The 20480-nt window shown below is 42.2% G+C and overlaps 1 protein-coding gene across 1 annotated transcript in view; it reads left to right on the top strand.

Moving 5' to 3' along the window:
• Window positions 1-20480, top strand: part of LGR4 (leucine rich repeat containing G protein-coupled receptor 4) — a 96911-nt gene that overhangs the window by 50759 nt on the left and 25672 nt on the right. The window contains exon 3 of the mRNA XM_037146036.2: window positions 20330-20401. Within this exon, the coding sequence (XP_037001931.2) occupies window positions 20330-20401 (72 nt within the window). The remainder of the gene's footprint in view (window positions 1-20329; window positions 20402-20480) is intronic.

The raw sequence follows: 20480 nt of genomic DNA, 5'->3' as shown, positions 1-20480 counted from the left end.
TAGGTCATGTTTGCTCCATATTCTGCCATTGCAGTGATGGGAGCGTGAGAGATCAAGTCAGTACATACTCCTTCTTCAGATATTGGATGGGATTTCAAAACCCACCCAGTTGGGAGAGCTGATGGTTAATTTCAAAGACTAGGTCACAGTAGTCCTTCATACTCTGGGAATGCTTCAGGCATTCGAGGGCTTTTATTTTTATTTTTTTCATAAGCATGGTAAAAGCCCGTGTTTTTTTCTTTATAAAACATTGTAGTTGATTTTGACATTCCAAAATGATGCTGCCATGACTATCATAGTATTTCATAAATAGCATAGCCATTAGTCAAAAAGCCATCTGGAAGTCATTGGAGAGTCATCGCGAAGCTCAAGTGGCCTGTGCAGAAATGAATGGTTTATGGATTTTTTTTCCATGATACTTAATGAGGTGCATTTTACAAGATGTGACTAGTTTGGCCAAATTTTATGATAATCCCGAATGCTTTGAGTATTGGGTAGAATCACTTCCTGACTGTTCATAGGCAGTGTTTATAGATATTTACACGTTCACTTGGTCTTTCAGCAAACACTGAATCCTGCTGTGTGGCAGATCCCGCCCTGGTGCCAGAGAACAGAGGCACGTAAGAAGGCTTTTGTCCTTGGAGCTGACTGTGTAAAGCGGGCTGTCCGACACCATAGCCATGGGCCACAGGTGGCTATTTAAATGTAGATTTAAAATAATTCAAATTAAGTAAAATTTACAATGAATGTCCTCAATTGAACTAGCCAGCTTTCAAGTGGCTAGTGGCTATTGTATTGGACAGTACAGATATAGAACAATTCCAATATTGCAGAAAGCTCATCTGGACCGTGATGGTCTAGAGTGGCAGTGGTTTCCAACTTCTTTCATCTCATGGCACATAAACTAATTACTAAAATTCTGCTGCACACCGAAAATGTATGTTTTTGCCTGACAAAAATAATAGGTATCATTTTGATTCATTCACACCGGATGGCTGTTGTTATTTTTCATTTGGCAGTCTAGGGGGAAAGAGGTCAGTGCCCCTGACTAAATAGTCAGTTTTAAAGTTCCTGTAGCAGACCGGCTGGAAATCACTTGTCCAGAGGAAGGGATAGAATGAGCACTTGGTGCAGCAGCAGTGAAGACGGTCATAGAAGTGTGTGCAGGCTCCACGGAGGCCAAAAGCAGTCTGTTTACTTGAGACTGTGGGCTTTAAGAAGGACTTCCAGAATAGCTCCAGCTGAGTCTTAAAGAACACCCAGGAATTAATTGGGTGAGGATGGGTATAGTGAGGGTACGCCAAGAAGAAGCTATGGCATATATGCCATAGGGTTTAGAATATATGAAGTGATTAGTTATTCATATTGAAAAACAGAGAAATTTGGGCCCTGGCTGGTGTAGCTCAGTGGATTGAGCCGTGGGTCTGCAAACCAGAGGATCGCGGTTTGATTCCCAGTCAGGGCACATGCCTGGGTTGCAGACCACTTCCCAGTAGGGGACGTACGAAAGGCAACCATACATTGATATTTCTCTCCCTCTCTTTCCCTTCCCCTCTAAAGATAAATAAGTAAAAATAAAAAAAGAAAAACATAGAAATTTGAAATAATGAAAAAGATAGAAGAATGTCAGGAGGTGAGGCCAGATCATGAGGGACTTTTTAAGCTAAGGAGTTTAGACTGTTATCCTGAAGGAGGTGAACTGCATGTGGCGGTGAGTAGTAGGAGGGACGCGAGGCCATTATTTTTGCTCTGAATGACTGGGTGCCATTCACTGATGCTGGGGCCAATGGGGGATGAAGAATTCACTCTTATTAGAGATAATGATGGTAAATAGCACACATGTAGAGTTTTACATGCATAAAGGTCCATTGTCACAACTCTGCGAGGAAAAGCAGTTTTACCAAAGCAGAAGCCGAGCTACAGAGATCAAGTACCTTGTTCAGGTTCATGTGCCTGGTCTGTAGCTTTGCTGACACTGGAGGTCAGATCTCCAGAGCCCTGTCGAAACACTCTGGGTCATAATGTATGTTTTCTCAGGGAAGCCCAACGTTTTCAATGAAATGTACTTTAAATACTGTTGTTGCCAGTCATTTTATTTTTTACACTTAATTTACTTTTGAACATTTTATAAACATCATAACCCAGTGATTACCCCCTCTCCTGCCCCGGAGGGTACAAAACATAGGTCCTGGCTCTAAATTCTGCATACAAAGTGTGAAATCCTGGGATAGTCTTGGGTTTTGCACCCCAGTTTTATACTCAATAAAATAGGACTTCTTATGGTAGAATTGTGACAGGAAAATGGGGTAATTTTTGTCAAAGTGCTTTGTGACCATAAAATGCTATTTCTACTATTTTTCTTAAACATTTCACTCTTTCTTTTTCTTACAGTGTTTGGTGGGGGGAGATTGCTTTGTTTGGGGGTGGGAGTTGGAGCAGGGCCAGTAGAGGTTTCTGCTAATGATGTAAAAGGAAAGTCAGAATTTTTGGAAAACATTTGTTTAGCATCAATAGGCTCTGTTGTCTGAGGTGACGGAACCACAACCACTTTTGGCTCCGCTTGAGACCTGTCAGGGCACTGGTAGACATTTGAGGAATGGCTGAAATGTGGGGTTGTGAAACTGATTTAATTAGAAACAGTGAAGGCATAGCCACTTTTCTATAAGCAGCCACTGAAAAATCTGTGGATGTTACTTTGAGCTGAGATGTTGCAACAGCAATAGAAACCATGGACAGCCTTGGCACTTGTACAGTTATTGTTTAACGCACACCGTAAGATGAGGGTAATTTCATTTGTTTCAGAATGTACTTTGACTTTGGAACTCTTCCCAATGCTCAAGTGAAACTTAGGTCTCTGAGTACGAATTCAAGATTGCTCCGGTGTTTTTTTATCTATTAATTCTAAATGGAGGACTTACTTTGCATTACTTTGCACTACTTTACAAAAGAGGACGAGTAAGTAATTTGAGAGAGATTTCTCAAATCAAGTCAGGGAGATTTCAAATCAAATACAAACTGTGGGTCAAAACTAAATAGTTTAGTGATATATTAAGTATTGACTAATACATACATATACATAATATATGTGCACATACATACACACGTATATAAAAACTCACAAAATATTGTAAGCATTAAGAATTTTTGTACATACCATCCACTGAGATTACCCAAATGTTAACATTCTTTCTCTGCTCACATACATACACACATCATAAAATGTAAACTATATGTACATATTTTGTGAGCCATTTGAGAGTGAGTTGCAGTCATAATAACCTCTTTACATCTAAATGTCTTATTGTTTATTCCAAAAATACAAGGATATTTGCTTAAATCACTGCAGTACAGTTTTCACACTCAGAAAAACAGCACCAGTATATATTACCATCTGACCTGTAATTTTTATTCAGATTTAACCGTTGTCTCACTAATGGTTTTTTAATAGCAAAAGAAACAAATTCCACATTCAAGATACAATCTAAACCCAAAAGTTGCATCTGGTTACTGTCCTCATAATTTGTTTTAAATTTCTAATACTATTTTTTGTGATCATCCAGTTAATGCATATAGTTAAAATTGGTTAAACCTGGCAAAGGGAAATTATCTTATGGTGTAAGAAAAATATTTATTGAGAGCTTATTATGTGTTTAAAACATTGTACACACTACCTGATTTAATGCTTACAAGGCCTCTCTCCTTATGAGGTCAATAGAATTTACTATGACCCCAGTATATAGATGAAGGCTCAGATTTGTAGAGAGGAGAAAAACTCACTGTGGTCATACAGCAAGTAGCAGAGACAGGATTTGAATCTGTGTTGATGTGATTCCAGCCTTCTGAATTTCTAAGCCATAATATTGCCTCAGGAGTCACAGGATTGGAAGGAGACTTGAGACCAGCCACGAGCTATTATCTGCTACTCTAAGTATATCCATAGCTAATCATCAAAGGTGATTTGGCTACCCAGCATTTCCCTTGGAAAGTCAGTTCATTGAACAAACATTTATTAGCAAAGAGTTCTTCCTAGAATGAAGTATTCTTATCCAGTCATTACTATTTTCTAGATGAAAATACCAAGATTCACTAGTAAGATGAGTGGCTTGACCAAAATACCACAGTGAGTCCCTAACCGAGCTGGAGTTAGAGACCTGTGTACTTCAATGCCATTTCCACTGTATCCTGTTAGCGTCTATGTCTCTGAAATGTGTAAGTGGACTGAAGTGGTCTTACTGGGTTGTTTAGAGGTGTAGAAAGTAGCTGACTGTTCTTTTCTTCTAATACAAGGAATTTCCTTGGCCTCTAAACTAAAGTTTGACTCACTTAACATTCACTTGTTGAAGGCTTCTCAGATAAGCTCTATCAACTGCAGTAATTTCTCAGAAAAAAGCAAAAGAGTTCCTCAGTTGCTCTGGTGATATTTGACAGTTAAAAATATTATACTCTTGGAAGCGTTGGTTGTGCTTTGGTGGGATGACTTGGTAGCAGAGATCTCTGCCCTTACTGTTGGGAAGTCCATAGTGGGCTCACAGAAGAGTACAACTTGTCTGATTCACACCGTTTTCTATGAGTCATTTGGAGGATTCTCCAATTAGGGTACAAAGAGAGAAATAGGAAGACATCTTATACTAACTAGAGCTATTATGTCCTGGATAAGCCCTCCTAGAATAAATGTTGTGTTTTCTCTTTAACTCATAAACTCTATGAACTATACGTGTCCCCATTTTGGTGACAAGGAGGTTGTGTTTTTGCTCAGAGAGGTTAAGTAACTTTCCCAAGGTCACATAGATTGTTTTTAATGGTCTTGGTTTCAATTCCAGGTCTTACTGTGATCTTGTAGCTGTGGAGAGGATAAGGAAAGACTTATTAGACAGTTCATTAATTCAACAGATTTTGTTAGGTGAAACACTGTGCTCAGTGTTGAATTAAAGGAGATTCTTGCCTTCAAGAGAGATGAACAGTGTATTGGAGTTATGGGAGTTCAAAGCAGAAAGGAAACGACTTCTATCAAAAAAAAGATTAAGGAAGACCTCTTCAAAGAGTTGGCATTTCTGGAAAGTCTTGAGGGATGGTGGGAGTTATTCATGAGGAGATAAGGAGAAAGAGCATGAGCAAAGATATGGAGACAGACTGGGATAGGTAATAGGAATGATGTGGTGTTTGGTTTGGTTGGAGTGCTGAATTCCCGAAAGGAAGTTATGGGAAAGAAACTAGGAAGGAGTTTGGGCTTTTCTTGGCAGACTGATGAGGAGTTTCAGCTTTTGAGTTGAAGGTTTTTGAGCTAGGAAATGACTTGATCACATATGACCTTCAATCTGTATCATCTCACAGCAGAGCAGGGTGTTTGGAACGAGACAGTGCAGAGAGACAGAGGAAGATGCAAATGGCTGTGGTGCCGGTGAGAATGACGAGAATCTGAGCTGGGGCGGATGTGAGGCAGTAAGAGGGAGGAGGGAGCCTGTGCAAAAGAGGTGGTGGAAATTGCATCAAGAGGACATCTCAGCTGGGATGACAGGGTTGTCATGGATAACACCAAATTTTAAGATCATCTGGACTCATTAAAGGAGTCCAGCGGTGCTTTGAAAAAGACAATACAGAAAGAAATCGTTTCAGAAGAGAAGATATTACATCCACTGAGAAGAGAAGAGAAGAGAAGAGAAGATATTACATGTACTTTTGAATGTACATGTTGGCTGTAGGTAAGATAGGTACGGGCCTCTGGAAATACAGGTGTGAAGTTGAGAATAGAGATTCGTTGATATGAATTACAGAACAGAGTATCATGGGTATAGATTTTGGAGTCTTTTATTTTGAGGTAATTACTGGAAACATTAGATTAGAAGAGCCTGCCAAGGGAGAGGGGGTGAACGAAAAGGGAAGGAGGCCAAAGACAACTCCTTGGGAAACACTTGAATCAGGGTGTGGGAAGAAGACCAAGTGCCAGAAAAGCAGGAGAATTAGGGCAGAACTGTGCCCCAGGAGCTGTGGGAGGAGAGGTTTTTCCACAAGAAATGAAGAATCAGTGTTGACATGCTGGAGAAAGGGGCTCGTGGCCAGATACTGAGAAAAGACCAGGAGTTTTTAAAGAATCATTTCAGGAGGCTTGTGAGAGTGACTTTGAGGTAAAGAAGCTCATCAAGAAGCAGGCATTTTGGGACTGCTTGTAGGTGGTTTCTGGTTTGGGGGGAGAAGACAACGCTTGGATATGTACTGCATTTGACAGAGTTTTTAAGAGATAGCAACCCAGCTGAGATGAAATAGAGGATTTATGGTTTCATGTAGAACTAGAAAGTGCAGAGGTGGGGTGGGCCTCAGATGGTACTGGATCTCAGGGTTTCAAAGTTTTGAGAGTTTTCTCATGTTCTCCATTTTTTAGCTTCAGTTGTCTCTACTTTTGTCTTTTGGCTTCATTCTTTCCTGCTGCAAACAGCCTGTCCCCATATAGTGGGACATACAACCTTTGGGAGCTCCAAGTACATCTTTGTATCTTGAAATCCCAAATGAGTGCCTAATGCCTTCTTCCCTGCTTTCAGCAGAAAACTCCTAGGAGGTCTATGGTTGGCCAGACTTGCCTCATGAGCTCGTCCTTGAACCAGTCACTCTGCTGTGTCCAGGATGGGATGGCCCAACCAGGCTTATAGACCCATCCCCACTAGAGTTACTTGGATGGAGAAGTTTCCCCCAAAGGAAGCAGAAGTGAGGGGGGTGAGAAATGCCTGGGAGGGAGAAATTATAGTTATGGCAGCCCATTATAATCTAGTGGCTAGACACACTGTGGGAAATATTTGTTTAACTGGGTCCATTAAAAATGAATAAAAGGTGGCTAAAAGATAGAAAGGTCCCCACAAAAGCCAAGATGATTTAACTTAGAGTAGGAGCAACAGGCTCTGTAACTTTGTCCTATAGTGTGATTAGTAGCCTAGGAAGAGAGGTGATAAAAGGTGTGATGTACTCAGACTTTGGGCTGGAAAAGCCAGGATTTCATAGCAGACCAGGGGAAATCAAGCCGGAGAATTGAGCAGCTCATTGTTCAAGTGTTTGACATGGGGTTCAGAAAGGGTAGAGCGGCAAATGAAACCGCAGTGTGCTGGCTCATTTATTTATTTATTTTAATCAAAGGTGATGATTTGTTCTTTGACTAAAAGTAGTAGTGACTACAAGTAAATGAAAACATATTTGACTTTCTACTTGTTTGAATTTTTCAGCAAGGAAACAGGCTAAGTCATTGCTTTCATGTATTGTTCACTCTTAGCCAAGCCATGCTTATTCGACACAATATTATATGCTTCAGTAGAACCTTTAACTCGGAATTTGTTCCTTATTTTTCCCTGTTCACCACTTATGAGTTTGTTCTGTATATATAACATTCTTTGGCATATATGTATATCAATATTATGTTGGTGGTGCTAAAAATATTTGTATCACAGACATACTTGACTGATTAAGAGAATAATAAAATTAGTAGATACTCAATTTTAAAAATCTGGACTCAGATAAGGAGAAGAAAGGAAAAATAACCACCCATTATCTCACTACTGAGAAATACCCATGGTTAATATTTTGTTTTATATCCTTTCAGACTTTGCTGAGTGTACATGTGCAATTCCTTTTTTAAAATGGGATTCCAGTGTATAGATTATTTATGCAATATTTATTGTTTCATGTATCATAATGTTTCTATATTAATAGATCTAGTTTCTGCCATCATTTAATGAATGTATAGTATTGCATCATTTGGATGCTTCACATTTTATACAACCAATCTCATACTGATCAAGTGTTTGTTTACTGTGTCATAAACAACAGTTTTAGAAACATACTTATTCTACCTGTCTTTGTGTATTTAATGCACTATCTTTGTGCTGCTTTTATCAAAATCTAATGGACAATTTTCCTAAAGCCTTGTATCTGGATTAGATTTGAATGTGTGTAACAGAACATTCAAAATAACAGTGGCTGAACCATGTGAGGTTACACAGACACACACACAAGCACACAGAGCTACTATGGTGCATCACTAAGAAAGCAGGGAAGTAGGACCTGATGCTTTGGTGTATAGCTACCATGTTAAGATGGAAAAAACAACAGCCTGTCTGCCAGAGCTGTAGCCACCGTGACCCAGTTCTCAGTGGCAGAAAGAATGCTGGAGTAAAGACGGGGGGGATATTACGAGCCCTCTTGAACACATTCAATACTCTGCTTCCATCTCATTGGCTAGAATGTAGTCACGTGGCACAGTTAACTCTGATACTGGGAAATGCAACCTTTGAGGTGGGCATATTGTTGTCTGGACCAAAATCAGGGCTCTATTACTAGATTAAGAAGGGAAGAATGGGTATTGGTTAGGCAAGTAGTGAAGATACTTTTGGCTGCAAGTAATAAAATTCAGTTCAAAGAAGCTTAAACATTCAGGAAATGTATTATTTAGCATAATAAGGAAGAAAACCATAGCAAGGTGGTAAAACCCTTCCAGGACTGGTTAATGGAGCTGTTAGGTCTGAAGAGCCCAGGTTCTCTCGATTTTCCTAGTGGGCTCTCCCACTGAGGTCAGCACCAGGGCTGCAGTCTCCCCACATATACTACTCAGACATAATGGCATCCAGAAAGAGAAGAGGGTCATCCTTCCAGTGTATGTCTGTTTAGGAAGAAAGCTACTTTTCCCAGAAACCCCCAGCAGACTTTCTGTGACCACACTGGGGGTCATAGCTTCATCCCTAAACTAGTCCCTGGGATGGAAGCGCCATGATTGGCTAAGACCAGTCAGAATTTAATCAGTCTTATGAAGGAGGAGATATTTGAAAAAATCCCGGCTCTACCAGGAAGATGTGAATGGATATTTAGTAGATGACCACCAGTGTCTGCCGCAGTTCCTCTGTGTACTATTCTTCTTACCTGTTCTCTACAGCCCGTCCGAGCCCTTTCTGCCATAGGAAGCCTTCCCTGGTTCGCCTTCCCTGCTCCCTCTCACACTTTCTCTGCTCCCCACCTCTTAGTGCGGGATTAAGGGCCTCATTAGGTTGTGCTGTAAGGCATGTCAGCATTTTACCTGTTTCTTCAGCTCCACCGACTTTCTCTAAGGCCAGAGTTTGTCACAATTTTCTGTATGAACTTTGGTGATAATAACCACCTTTTTGAATTTGAAATTGAGGGTGGGGTTAAGATAAAGGATTTCTTATTTGGAATTTATTGATGTAGAAACCTTATCAGATTGTATACAAACTAAATCCCACTGAAGTTTTTTGTTCGATGAATCATCCTCATTTATTTAAGAACTAAACCAAGAATCGTCTTAGGCAAACTCAGTGCCTACTTTGCCGTGCCTGTGGTACTTCGCTGTAGCCAAGGGTCAAATGTGCTGTTTGAGGCTGGTTGTAAAAATTTTTTAAAGCTGTGACATATATCCTCATATAGGTGGATATTGCATGTGTTTAATGCAAGAAGATAAATGAGTGGGTTGTCAGGATAACTCTGCTCAGGAAATGTAACTATTGCCAAGGTTTTTGTATGGATTTACCCATAAAAAAAGTCCTCCGTGAGTTACTAGAAGAGGAAGTAGAAGATGCAAAGGCCAATTGGTGCAGGTGGAACTTCAGTTCCTTTGAATTGAATAAAGCTCATTTAGTATGTAGCAGAGTCCTAGGGGGCCAGCAGACTGAGTGTGAGCAGGAACAGGCTTATTTTTTTATAAGCATTACTGCTGTAGCTTTTGTGCATTGAAACAGAACATGTAGCATGATGTATGTGTATGCGTGTGTGAGATAATTGTCCTCTGTGAAGAAAGACTTTAAAAACTTGAGAATTTCCATAATAGGGGTTATTTTTTAAATATATTTTATTGATTATGCCATTACAGTTGTCCTATTCCCCTCCTTCATTCCCCTCCACCATGCACACCCCCTTCCACCCACATTCCCCCCTTTGGTTCATGTACATGTGTCATACGTTTTTTAGCTTCTACATTTCCCATACTACTCTTGCCCTAACCCTATTTTCTACCTACTGTCTATGCTACTTATTCTCTGTACCTTCTCCCCCCACTTTTCATCCCACTCCCCTGTTGCTAACCTTCCATGTGATCTCCATTTCTGTGGCTCCGCTCCTGTTTTATCTGTCCACTTAGTTTGCTTTTGTTTTAGGTGCAGTTATTAATAACTGTTAGTTTGCATTCCTTTCACTGTTCATATTTTTTATCTTTTTCTTAGATAAGTCCCTTTAACATTTCATATAGTAAGGACTTGGTGATGATGAACTCCTTGAACTTGACCTTATTTGAGAAGTGCTTTATCTGCCCTTCCATTCTAAATGGAAGCTTTGCTGGATAGATCAATCTTGGATGTAGTCTTTGGATTTCATGACTTGGAATACCTCTTTCCAGCCCCTTCTTGCCTGTAAGGTCTCTTTTGAGAAATCTGCTGACAGTCTGATGGGAACTCCTTTGTAGGTGACTGTCCCCTTATCTCTTGCTGCTTCTAGGATTCTCTCCTTCATTTTAATCTTGGCTAATGTAATTACGATGTGCCTTGGTGTGTTCCTCCTTGGGTCCAACTTCTTTGGGACTCTCTGAGCTTCCTGGATTTCCTAGAAGTCTATTTCCTTTGCCAGATTGGGGAAGTTCTTCTTTATTATTTGTTCAAATAAGTTTTCCACTGGTGGCTGTTCCTCTTCCCCTTCTGGTACCCCTATAATTCGGAGGTTGGAATGTTGAAAGATGTCCTGGAGGTCCCTAAGCCTCTCCTCATGTTTTTGAATTCTTGTTTCTTCATTCTTTACTCTTTGGTTGTGTCTTTCTTCCTTCTGGTCCACTCCATTGATTTGAGTCCCAAGTTGGTCCGACGGTTGTGGGTTATTGTTAAGCTGATTTGAGTCCCAGTTTTCTTCCCATCACTATTGGTTCCCTGTGCATTTTCCTTCATTTCACTTAGTGTAGCCTTCATTTTTTTCGTTTAATTTGTGATTAAAATCAACCAGTTCTGTGAGCATCCTGATCACCAGTGCTTTGAACTGTGCATCTGATATGATAGGTTGGCTATCTCTTGGTCACTTAAAAGTATTGGCTCTGAGGCTTTGATTTGTTCTTCTGATTGAGCCATTTTTGGTAAGGTTGCACCAGTTACATATGAGCAGTGGAGCCTTAGGTGTTCACCAGGGTGGGGCAACCCAGTAGCTGGGTTGTGATGCTGTATGTGGGGGCGGGGTCAGAGAGGGGACAATGGTGCTTGTTCCTCTCTCTCTCTCTCTCAGATTTCAGTCCCCTGTGCCACTTCCCACAAGCCGGCACCTTTTTAATCAGTGCTTTTAGGCTTTATTTCCCATCGCTGGGGCCCTAGGTTGCTCAGTGTGTCTTGCTGCTCATTTTTGCCTAGTTTATCTGTGCATGGATGTGTGACCGCGGTCAGCCCCTGCCACCTGTGCTCCCGGGTCTGGCTGCCACTGCCTTTTCCTGCCGTGATCCCTTTCCGCCGACCGCCAACTCCACCCCTCTTACCCGTCTGGTTGAATGGTTGTCAGACGTCTGTACAGTTCAATTTTCTGTCTGTTTGGTTGTGTTTTTGTTTCTAAATTTTTGTTGTCCTTAATTTTGGTTGTGCATGGAGGCACAGTGTTTCTACCTGCGCCTCCATCTTTGCCAGAAATCTCCCATAATAGGGGTTCTTAATTGCATCGTTTGGTTCTCTTAAGTCATTTATAGAAAATAACAAGACAACATTGTTCTATTTCTGGAATTCACATTATTTTATTTACCTGGTTTTTATTTGTAGGCCTTACATTTTTTTAGCTGTGCTGTAGACTTTAGACAAGGCACAGAGGAAACGCAGGCTGATTTTCCTCTTCTGTTTAAACAAACAAACAAACAAACAAACACAACAGGCAGGGACATGGTGATAATGAGCCCGCCTGGCCCACTGTCCAGGGCTGTTTTAAGGACCAGTGTAGTAGGATTATGAGAATAAAAAGTGCTGCATAAATGTTAGTTTTTTGTTAATATGTACCAATACCAATCATCCCTAAATGGGAACCAAGTATTCCTCTTGAGGTCTTCATTTGTTATGGGGGGCAGCAGAGTTCTGAGCACATAGTAGAGCCTTAACATGTAAATAAGTGTATGATTGAGGACTTATATTAGAAGTATGCATTATAATGGATTTTGCTTTTACTTTAAACAGCTGTTCAAGCTTTGGATCCTGCTGGTTTCAAATCACACTGGATAAGAGAGTGTCACCCATGCTTTCCTGTGGCCCTGTCTGCCCAGTTCAAGTCCAGCCTGGGAATGCCTTCTCTGAAGGCAGTGTTGTGGGCTGGTGCTTCTGTCTATCGGGCTTCGCATGCGGCAGCAGGCTGTGCTGATCCACCTGCTTGAGAAAGTTGAACGGCCTTGCAGGAGAGGCAGCTTGGGTGTGTTTGGGTACAACCTGGGACAGTTTGTATATGTGGAAGAAATGTGAGGGAGGAGAGAAGGCATTGCTGAGGGCTAGATCAGTGTGGCTCAGTGGGAAGGGTGGTGTTCAAAGTACTCTTCGGTCAGGACTCGATGGTAGCCCAGTGCGGAGCCATCCAGTAACCACCTTGGCAAAATGAAGGCAGTCGCTTGAATGGATGGGAGGCTGTGGCCGCTCTCTCCTGATTTTGTTGCCTACTCCCCAGCCTCATAATGTGATAGAGAAATCCCCAAGTAAAGCTCTCTCTGGTATGTACGCCAAGCGTGCTTGGGCCTTACTGCTTCAGTTGCCTTGCCTCTCTCCGCCTGCTCTGTGCCAGGCTCCTCCCAACAGCTGCTGGGAGCTACTAAACCCTCGCCCACCCTCCCCCCAGCTCCTACATATGTCTAGCCGACAGTGCATATTGTCGTCTTTACTCTACTGTTCCTGGCTGGAATTCCAGCCAAGCGGCTGCAGTGAAATTTCTATAACAGACAGGAAGAAACCTAAATCCAGGCATTTCTCAGAGAAATAAACACCAGTTGGCTTACTCTCTATGACACACTTGCCTCTCTTGTTTCTTTAACTGGCCTCCCAAGTGAAGAAATTCCGGTCCGACTGAGCGCACAGACTACCTTCTGAAAGTGGCCTTCTCACTCATACACACCACTGGCCAGTGGCTGTGGAACCAGCACTCTTCCTGTTCCCCGCCCTGGGAGGGATGCCAGGGAGAAAATATCATGTAGCATATGCATTAAGGATAGAGGATATAATTGAAAACTCTAGCTTCCCCTGAATGGAGCCCCTCATGTGAATCCATGGGCCTTATGAATAATAAATACACACAAAACTGATTCATAAAGACCTTGCACACTGAGCCACTTGTGTCCTGTTTCCTGGAAGGGCTCCAGATCCAATGGGAGAGCGGAAGTCCAGTGGATCGCTCCACTCTCTGGGTCCCTCCCCGCCCTGTGTCTTTGCTCTCTCTGTTTCTGGGGCCGTTGCAGCAAGCAGAATAAACAGGGGTTGCCTTGAGGTAGCCTGGGGCCCCTTTTGAAGTCCTACTAGACCTGTGTTAACTCTGTGTGACCATGGGCACGACCCAGTGTGTTGAGATGATACTGTTGACCAGTGGACTGGTGTTCCCATGTTTAAAGTCCACCCTTCCCCTACTTAAGAAAATACCCTCCCGGAATATGTTAAGAGAGAAAATGGTTGCCCTAGCACTTTAAAATCTAGCTAAATAATTCTGTTAGGAGAGCGAAGGGGAGTAGAAAAGTGAAACAAGAAGACATAACATGCCGAAAAGCGAAGATGATCAGTAAGCTTTCCCCACCTTTTAAGTAGCAGTGTTACATCGTTAGATTTAGAGCCTTCTATTGGGGCTTAGTTGGAGCATCAGAGAAAATACCAAGTGCCTGCCACATGTCAGGTTCCTAGCGAGAGGGTACAAAATAAAGATAGCCTTGTCCCTGCTCCTAAGGGATGTGAAATGCAATTGAAGGAGATAGGGCAGGTTCATAGTAACTGCAGGCACAGTAAGATGCACCCGATGAGAGAACTTTGTCTATATAGATACCTGGGTAGTCAGAGGAAGGTGCTGTCATAATGGTTTCACATTGTCAGGAGTATCCAACTTGGACAGTGATGATGAGTAAGGTTTCGTCGGGCAGAGGCTGGTGTGGGCATGTTTCAGGTGGAGGAAGGGTCATGAGGAAAGAGTTGGAGGTGGGAAAAAAAGCATGGTGTGTGCTAAGTTGCAAGCAGAGGGAACCCTGGGAAAGAAAGCAAATCATACTGAAGGTCTGGCTAATTCAGCAGAGAAAATGCTCAGAGTTGTGCTTTTTCATTTTAATTACACTTAACTTGAATTACAGTATCATAATTAAGTGGTTTGAAGCAGGAGTCTTGTGGAAACTCATGGCAATAATATAGGAGGGAAGAAAATGATGGCCTGGTTGGGTGACAGCAGGAAGGGAAAGGAGTGGAGGGACCGACACCTCTGCAGCCAGGCCCTCTGCGGTCTTTGGAGATGGAGAAGGGTCAGGGTGCAGAGAGGAAAGAGGTTAAGTGATGCTTGGGACCATCTACCCTTACTACACAGAAAAGCACACCGCCTTCCACCCTCTGTTCTCACCCTAACGATTTTTTTTTTCTTTAGGGTTTCACAGCCACTTGGAAGAATAAGTTAAAAATGTAAATATCACCATTTACCACGTGAAAAAGGTTTTTCTGTTTCCAGCCAGTAGGTCCGTGCAGTGAGAAGCTAAGAGCTCTGCTGGGTCTGGCAGAGATACACCAGGGACAGAATGGGAAGTAGCTGCTCTTTGCTAGCAGAGGGCCATTCGTGACAAATTCTTCCCTAAGATCGGCCACCTGTTCATCCTTGGGAGTTGCTGAAAAGGCACCGCAGAGGATGGTCTGTACTCTAATGGAGTCCCAGGGAGTTTAGGGCACACCCTGAACCTTTGGGCCACCCAGGGATGCCATTTTTCCCACTTTGCACTGGTCATCTTTGGCTATGGGATGGACGGCACTGCGAGTCTATTGGAAAGTCCTCTATAAAACTGCAGATCTGAGCTCCTGGTGCCATAGCTTGTGAGCTCTGGTCTGCTGGGCGAGAACTGTTGCAACTCAAACAAGACTCCTGCCCAAGTCCATTGTGTTCCATCCCTCTGGGAACTGTTTCCCAATCTCTTGGTGACACACCAGAGGCATCACCACGCAGATAAGCATTGGAGCCAGCCAGGAATGCTGGCTCCTCCATTTACCGGCAGTGTGACTTCTGCCAAGTCAGCAAACTTCTGAGGGACTCAGAGAAACATGGCTATGGTCATGAGATGATTAAAATGAAAAAGAATTGCCTATAAACTACTCTCACAGTGCCTGTAACTGCTGTGGGCTCATTACAGAGTAGATGTTTTCTTCCAGAGATCCTGGGACTTTGTTCCTAACCCTGCGATTTACTCACTTTGCTCTTTCTGGATCTGAGATTTTGAAAATGAAGCGTCACTAGGGTCTGCATGGAGAAATACTGGCCCATAAAATTGGGAAAAGGGGCTTTGGAGGGGGCAGCTGCTGAAGCTGCTGAAGCTTCAGAGCTCTCACCAAGTGGCTGTGTTTATTGTTCATTAGCAGCAACTCGGTGAAACGTGGGTAGATGCATTCCAGAGGGCTCCACACGATCTGTTTACTCCAGGGAGAAGCGAAGTAATCAAAGGCAGTGTGAGGCAGAGTGCCCTGTCTCGGCATTATCGCCGTCCACCACATCCCAGCAGTGTTGATTTCTCCAGATAGTGAGCTTGCATTTCAGGATAAGCCACACACAGAGAGCTCGTTTGGTCATTTCCATTAATGATAAATGGTGAGGAAAGAGAGGGTGCTTTTTGAAGTCAGCGTACTTTAGTGTTCCCATGGCTCGTAAAGCGGCAAAGATTTGGGGAAAGGAAGCAAATATTTTGGCTCCTGTGGTTAAACACTCTTTGCTGTTGACAAGTGAAGGTAGTCAGGTTCTCTGCATTTTGCCACATCCTCTGTTACAAGACACTCCTTTTCATGTGCTCCAGTACAATAGACTGAACTCAAAGCAAGTCCATAGATACACAGGGGACTCTAAAAGCTAATGCTAGAGACAAAAGAATAAGAGTCCTCACGAGTCCTGTCATGGCCTCAGTCTGTTTCTAGTGTTTGTTTCTTGGCAGACTTGACCATTGAAGGCTGGTCTTTGCCATAACTTGGACGAGCTGACTACCTGCAGCCTGGGGGGGAAAGAAGGCTACTGCCCCTTATAGTCCTGACAGTCCAATTGGATCTTTTCTTTTTTATGGTGATTCTTTAAAAAATATCTTATCAGTTATGCTATTACAGTTATCCCAATTTTTTACCCTTTGCTCCCTTTCACCCAGCACCCCCCACTCTCTCAGGCAATTCCCAAACCATTGTTCATGGCCATGGGTCATGCATATAGGTTCTTTGGTTACTCCATTTCCTATACTGTACTTTACATCCCTGTAGCTATTTTGTAACTGCTTATTTGTACTTCTAAATCCCCTCACCTCTTCACCCAGTCCCTCACACCCCTGCTAAACTGACAACCATCAGAATGCTCTCCCTATCCGTGAGTCTGTCTTTGTTCTTTTTGTTTGCCTAGTTTGTTTTTTTAGATTCCATTGTTGATAGATATGTATTTATTGCCACTTCATTGTTCATAGTTCTGATCTTTTTCTTAAATCCCTTTAACATTTCATATAGTAATGGTTTGGCGATGATGAACTCCTTTAGTTTTTTTTTTTTTTTTTTTGTCTGGGAAGCTCTTTATCTGCCCTTCAATTCTAAATTATATCTTTTCTGGGTAGAGCAATCTTGGTTGTAGGTCCATGTTTTTCATGATTTTGAGTATTTCTTGTCTATTTCTTGTAGCCTACAAAGTTTCTTTTGGGCAATCAGCTGACAGTCTTAGGGAAACTCCCCTGTAGGTAACTAACTGCTTTTCTCTAGCTACTTTTAAGATTCTCTTTTTATCTTTCACCTTTGGCACTTTAATTATGACGTGTCTTGGAGCAGGCCTCTTTGCATCCATCTTGTTTGGGCCTCTCTGGGCTCCATGGACTTTACGTGTATTTCCTTAGGGAGGCTGCCAAAATGAGGAGGCAAAGAAGCATGGCCCAAGTGAAAGAACAAATCAAAACTCCAGAAAAAGAACTAAACAAATGGAGATAAGCAATCTGTCAGATGCAGAGTTCAAAACACTGGTTATAAGGATGCTCGAAGAACTTAGCGAGGACCTCAACAGCATAAAAAGATCATTCAGAAGTGAAACATACACTGATGGAAATAAAGAACAATTTACAGGGAAACAACAGTAGAGTGGATGAGGCCAAGAAAATCAAATCAATAATTTGGGACATAAGGAACCAAAAAACAACCAATCAGAGCAATAAGAATAAAAAAGAATCCAAAAACATTAGGACAGTGTAAGCAGCCTCTGAGACAACTTCAAGTGTTCCAACATTCATATCATAGGGCTGCCAGAAGGAGAAGAAAAAGGGCAAGAAATTGGAAATCTACATGAAAAAATAATGAAAGAAAACTTCCAATTTTGTCTTTTAAAGGTGTGATCCTTTAAACACTGCATTACAGCTGTGAGCTTTATCAGTTGAACTCAATTAGTGGTGGGTGGGGGGATGGAAGGAAGCTTGAGAGGGCTCACACTAAGCCTGCACTGAGGTGTACACTGTGGGATGCTATGGCATTGGAATGGCAAGCATTGTACACGAAGAAATTCTGAGAAAGCAGTTTAAAAAGTTTAGTATTGATTTGAGGAAGGGAGGGAAGGGGGGAGAGAGAGAGAGAGACAGGTATTGATTTGTTGTTCTACTTATTGATGCATTCTTGGGTTGATTCTTGTATGGGCCCTGGCCAGGGATTGAACCCATAACCTTGGCCTATGGGGGTGGTGCTGTAACCAACTGAGCTAATGGACCAGGGTAGAAAGCAGTTTTTGAATAAGGAGTTGGCAAGTTGGTGAGTGGTAACAGAAGGAGGAGATGCATGCCCTTTCCTTGGAAGTGTTTGTACTTGGCCTACAAGCCTACTCTGCAAGGAACAATCAGTAGAAGGTAGCCTGTGACCAAGTTCAGTTGAGTTTTAAGAATTCACACATCAGGCATGCTCATAAGAAGAGAAGTTTTCATGGCAAGTAACACCGAAGTTGGGTATTTACAGAGTGAAGATGAGGCTGAGAGGTATGGCATTTAGAGGCATAGTGGTGAAGCTGGCTAGTCTAGAATCCAGAGGATTTGCTGAGAACCAGAGTTTTAAAGTGGAAGCACTGAAGAGGTCTTCAAACCATCTACAGCCTCTCGTTTTACATAGGATGAGCCTGGATTGTGGGGACCCTCAAAAGGCAGGCAGAGTGGAGTTTAGGTGCTGGGGCGCCTTGTAAGAAACAACGTGTGTGGTGAGAGGGCTGTGTAGGAAGGATGTAGGGTAGGGGCGTGTGTTAAATCCTGTCTTTTTAAAAATTAAACTCATTGGGGTAACATTGGTTAATAAGACTTTATAGGTTCCAAGTGCAGGTTTCTGTGATGCATGATTTATATATTGCATTGTGTGCCCACCACCCAAAGCCAAACCATCTTCTGTCACTGTACATTTGGTACTCTCACAGCCCCTTGGGTCTGGTAACCAACCATACTGTGGTTTGTGTCCATACGTTTCAGTTTTATATCCCACATAGGAGGGAAATCATATGGTTCTTAGCTTTTTCTGACTTGTTTCACTTAGCATAGTCTTCTCAAGGTCCACTTGTGTGTCGCAAAGGGCAGTGTTTCATCTTGTCTTATGGCTGAGTGGTATTCCATTGTGTGTATGCACCCCGTGTTCTTTATCCAGTCGTCTCTCGAGGGACACTCCAGTTGTTTCCACGTCCTGGCCATCATGTGTTGTGTCCCGTCTTATAATTGTGGCATTGCCTGAAAATCCAGCATTGTTATCCTTGCTACTGAATAAATAAACGATGCCCTTGCCCGTGGTTTCTGAATCCTCTGATTGTGTTACTCTTCACCCTTCTACCCTCACCCCCACCCAACACACGCACACACACACACATGTCCTCAGTGCACATTTCTGTGTTAATACTAATTGAGGACCAAGGGTTATCCTTTCCAAGGCTGGCTGCACTTTAACTGGCACAAAAACTTCAAGAAAACAATAAATACATCTAAAAATAGAGTTTTCAGGACTCAGTGACTTCAGATTTCAGGAGCCTCCTAAAACCAAAGTGTGTAGGAGGAACAGATTGGCAGCAGGTCTGATGTCTAATAGGATGTTGTATGCCTAGCACCTAGTAGGCACTTACTTGTGTATTTGTTAGTGAGGGAAACATTTCAGTGAATGAATTAATAGAGGAATGAGGCTCAGATATACAGAGTGCTTACAGAGGAAAGAGCAAGATCATGGTAATAGACCCTTTAAAGGAGAATTAATATGACATGGTGATTATGGGATCCAAGACATGAAGGGGAGAGAGAGCTTTTTTTATTTTGTTTTTAATTAGAGATAGGAAATCTTGTTGCTTGGAAGAATACCCAGGAAACTGAGTGAGTCCTGTGTTTAATTCTGTGGGCAGGCAGCTATCATTTTAAGTCAATACTTGAAAACTTGCTTTAGTTCATCTCTTTATAAGTTACTTATAAAGTTGCGGTCCCATTTCCTGCTTCTTCTCCTTCAAGTTCTCTCTTTAGCTTTTCTTCCCCCTTCTCTGTGCCTGGGAAAATGGGGAAGGAGCGCTCAGTATGAGTGGTGTGCTCAGATTTTTTTACTCCATTCTTTTTTATTCCATTCTTACTTCCACTTTAACATTTGCCACCTCAAACTTCTTTAGGACAACACTTATTTATTTTTAAGAACACAGGCCATTTTGGGGGATGACGTTGACTGTTTGCCTCTCTGCACGGAATGGGCTGCTCTGGGTTATGGAGAGATAACAGGCTGACTCGCCTCCTGAAGGCATTCTTCCTTGACAGACAGGTTTGCTCCGATCTGAATAAACACTCCTGCTTCCAGCCAGTAGTCTGTATGTGTGAGGCACCTGGAAAAGTGGGGCAGAGAGTGACCGTGAATAGCAAACTTAATTTGGTTTAATGTGTTTCTGCTTGCTTGACCTCACCAGAATAAAAATGTGCCTGCCTAAATTATTGTATTGGGAGTCTAAAAAAAAAAATTCTAGAGACATTTATCTCATTGGAAGAATCTTGGGATAGCCAAGGTTTAATTCCATGTATAATGTCAGAGGGACTTGAGAAATGTGTAACATAGAGCTTGAATCACAGATTAGGTTATTTTGAGTTCTGAATTTTTAGAGTCTGAATTACAATTTTTTTCCCCTCTTGCTACTTTTTTTTTTTCCCTAGGCGATTGGCTGGCAACGACCTTTCTTTTATCCACCCCAAGGCCTTGTCTGGGTTGAAAGAGCTCAAAGTTCTGTAAGTAATGCAATTTTAGAGTTTCACAGCTGGCTGTGTAGTTTCTTTCTGCATAGTCAGTGTGCATGGAGCGAGGTTA

The sequence above is a fragment of the Artibeus jamaicensis genome, unplaced genomic scaffold, assembly GCF_021234435.1.
Source record: "Artibeus jamaicensis isolate MK-2021 breed Jamaican fruit bat unplaced genomic scaffold, CSHL_Jam_final contig_797, whole genome shotgun sequence".
NCBI lineage: Eukaryota > Metazoa > Chordata > Mammalia > Chiroptera > Phyllostomidae > Artibeus > Artibeus jamaicensis.
Note: the sequence above shows the minus strand (reverse complement) of the source record. Positions and strands in the feature narration are given on the sequence as shown.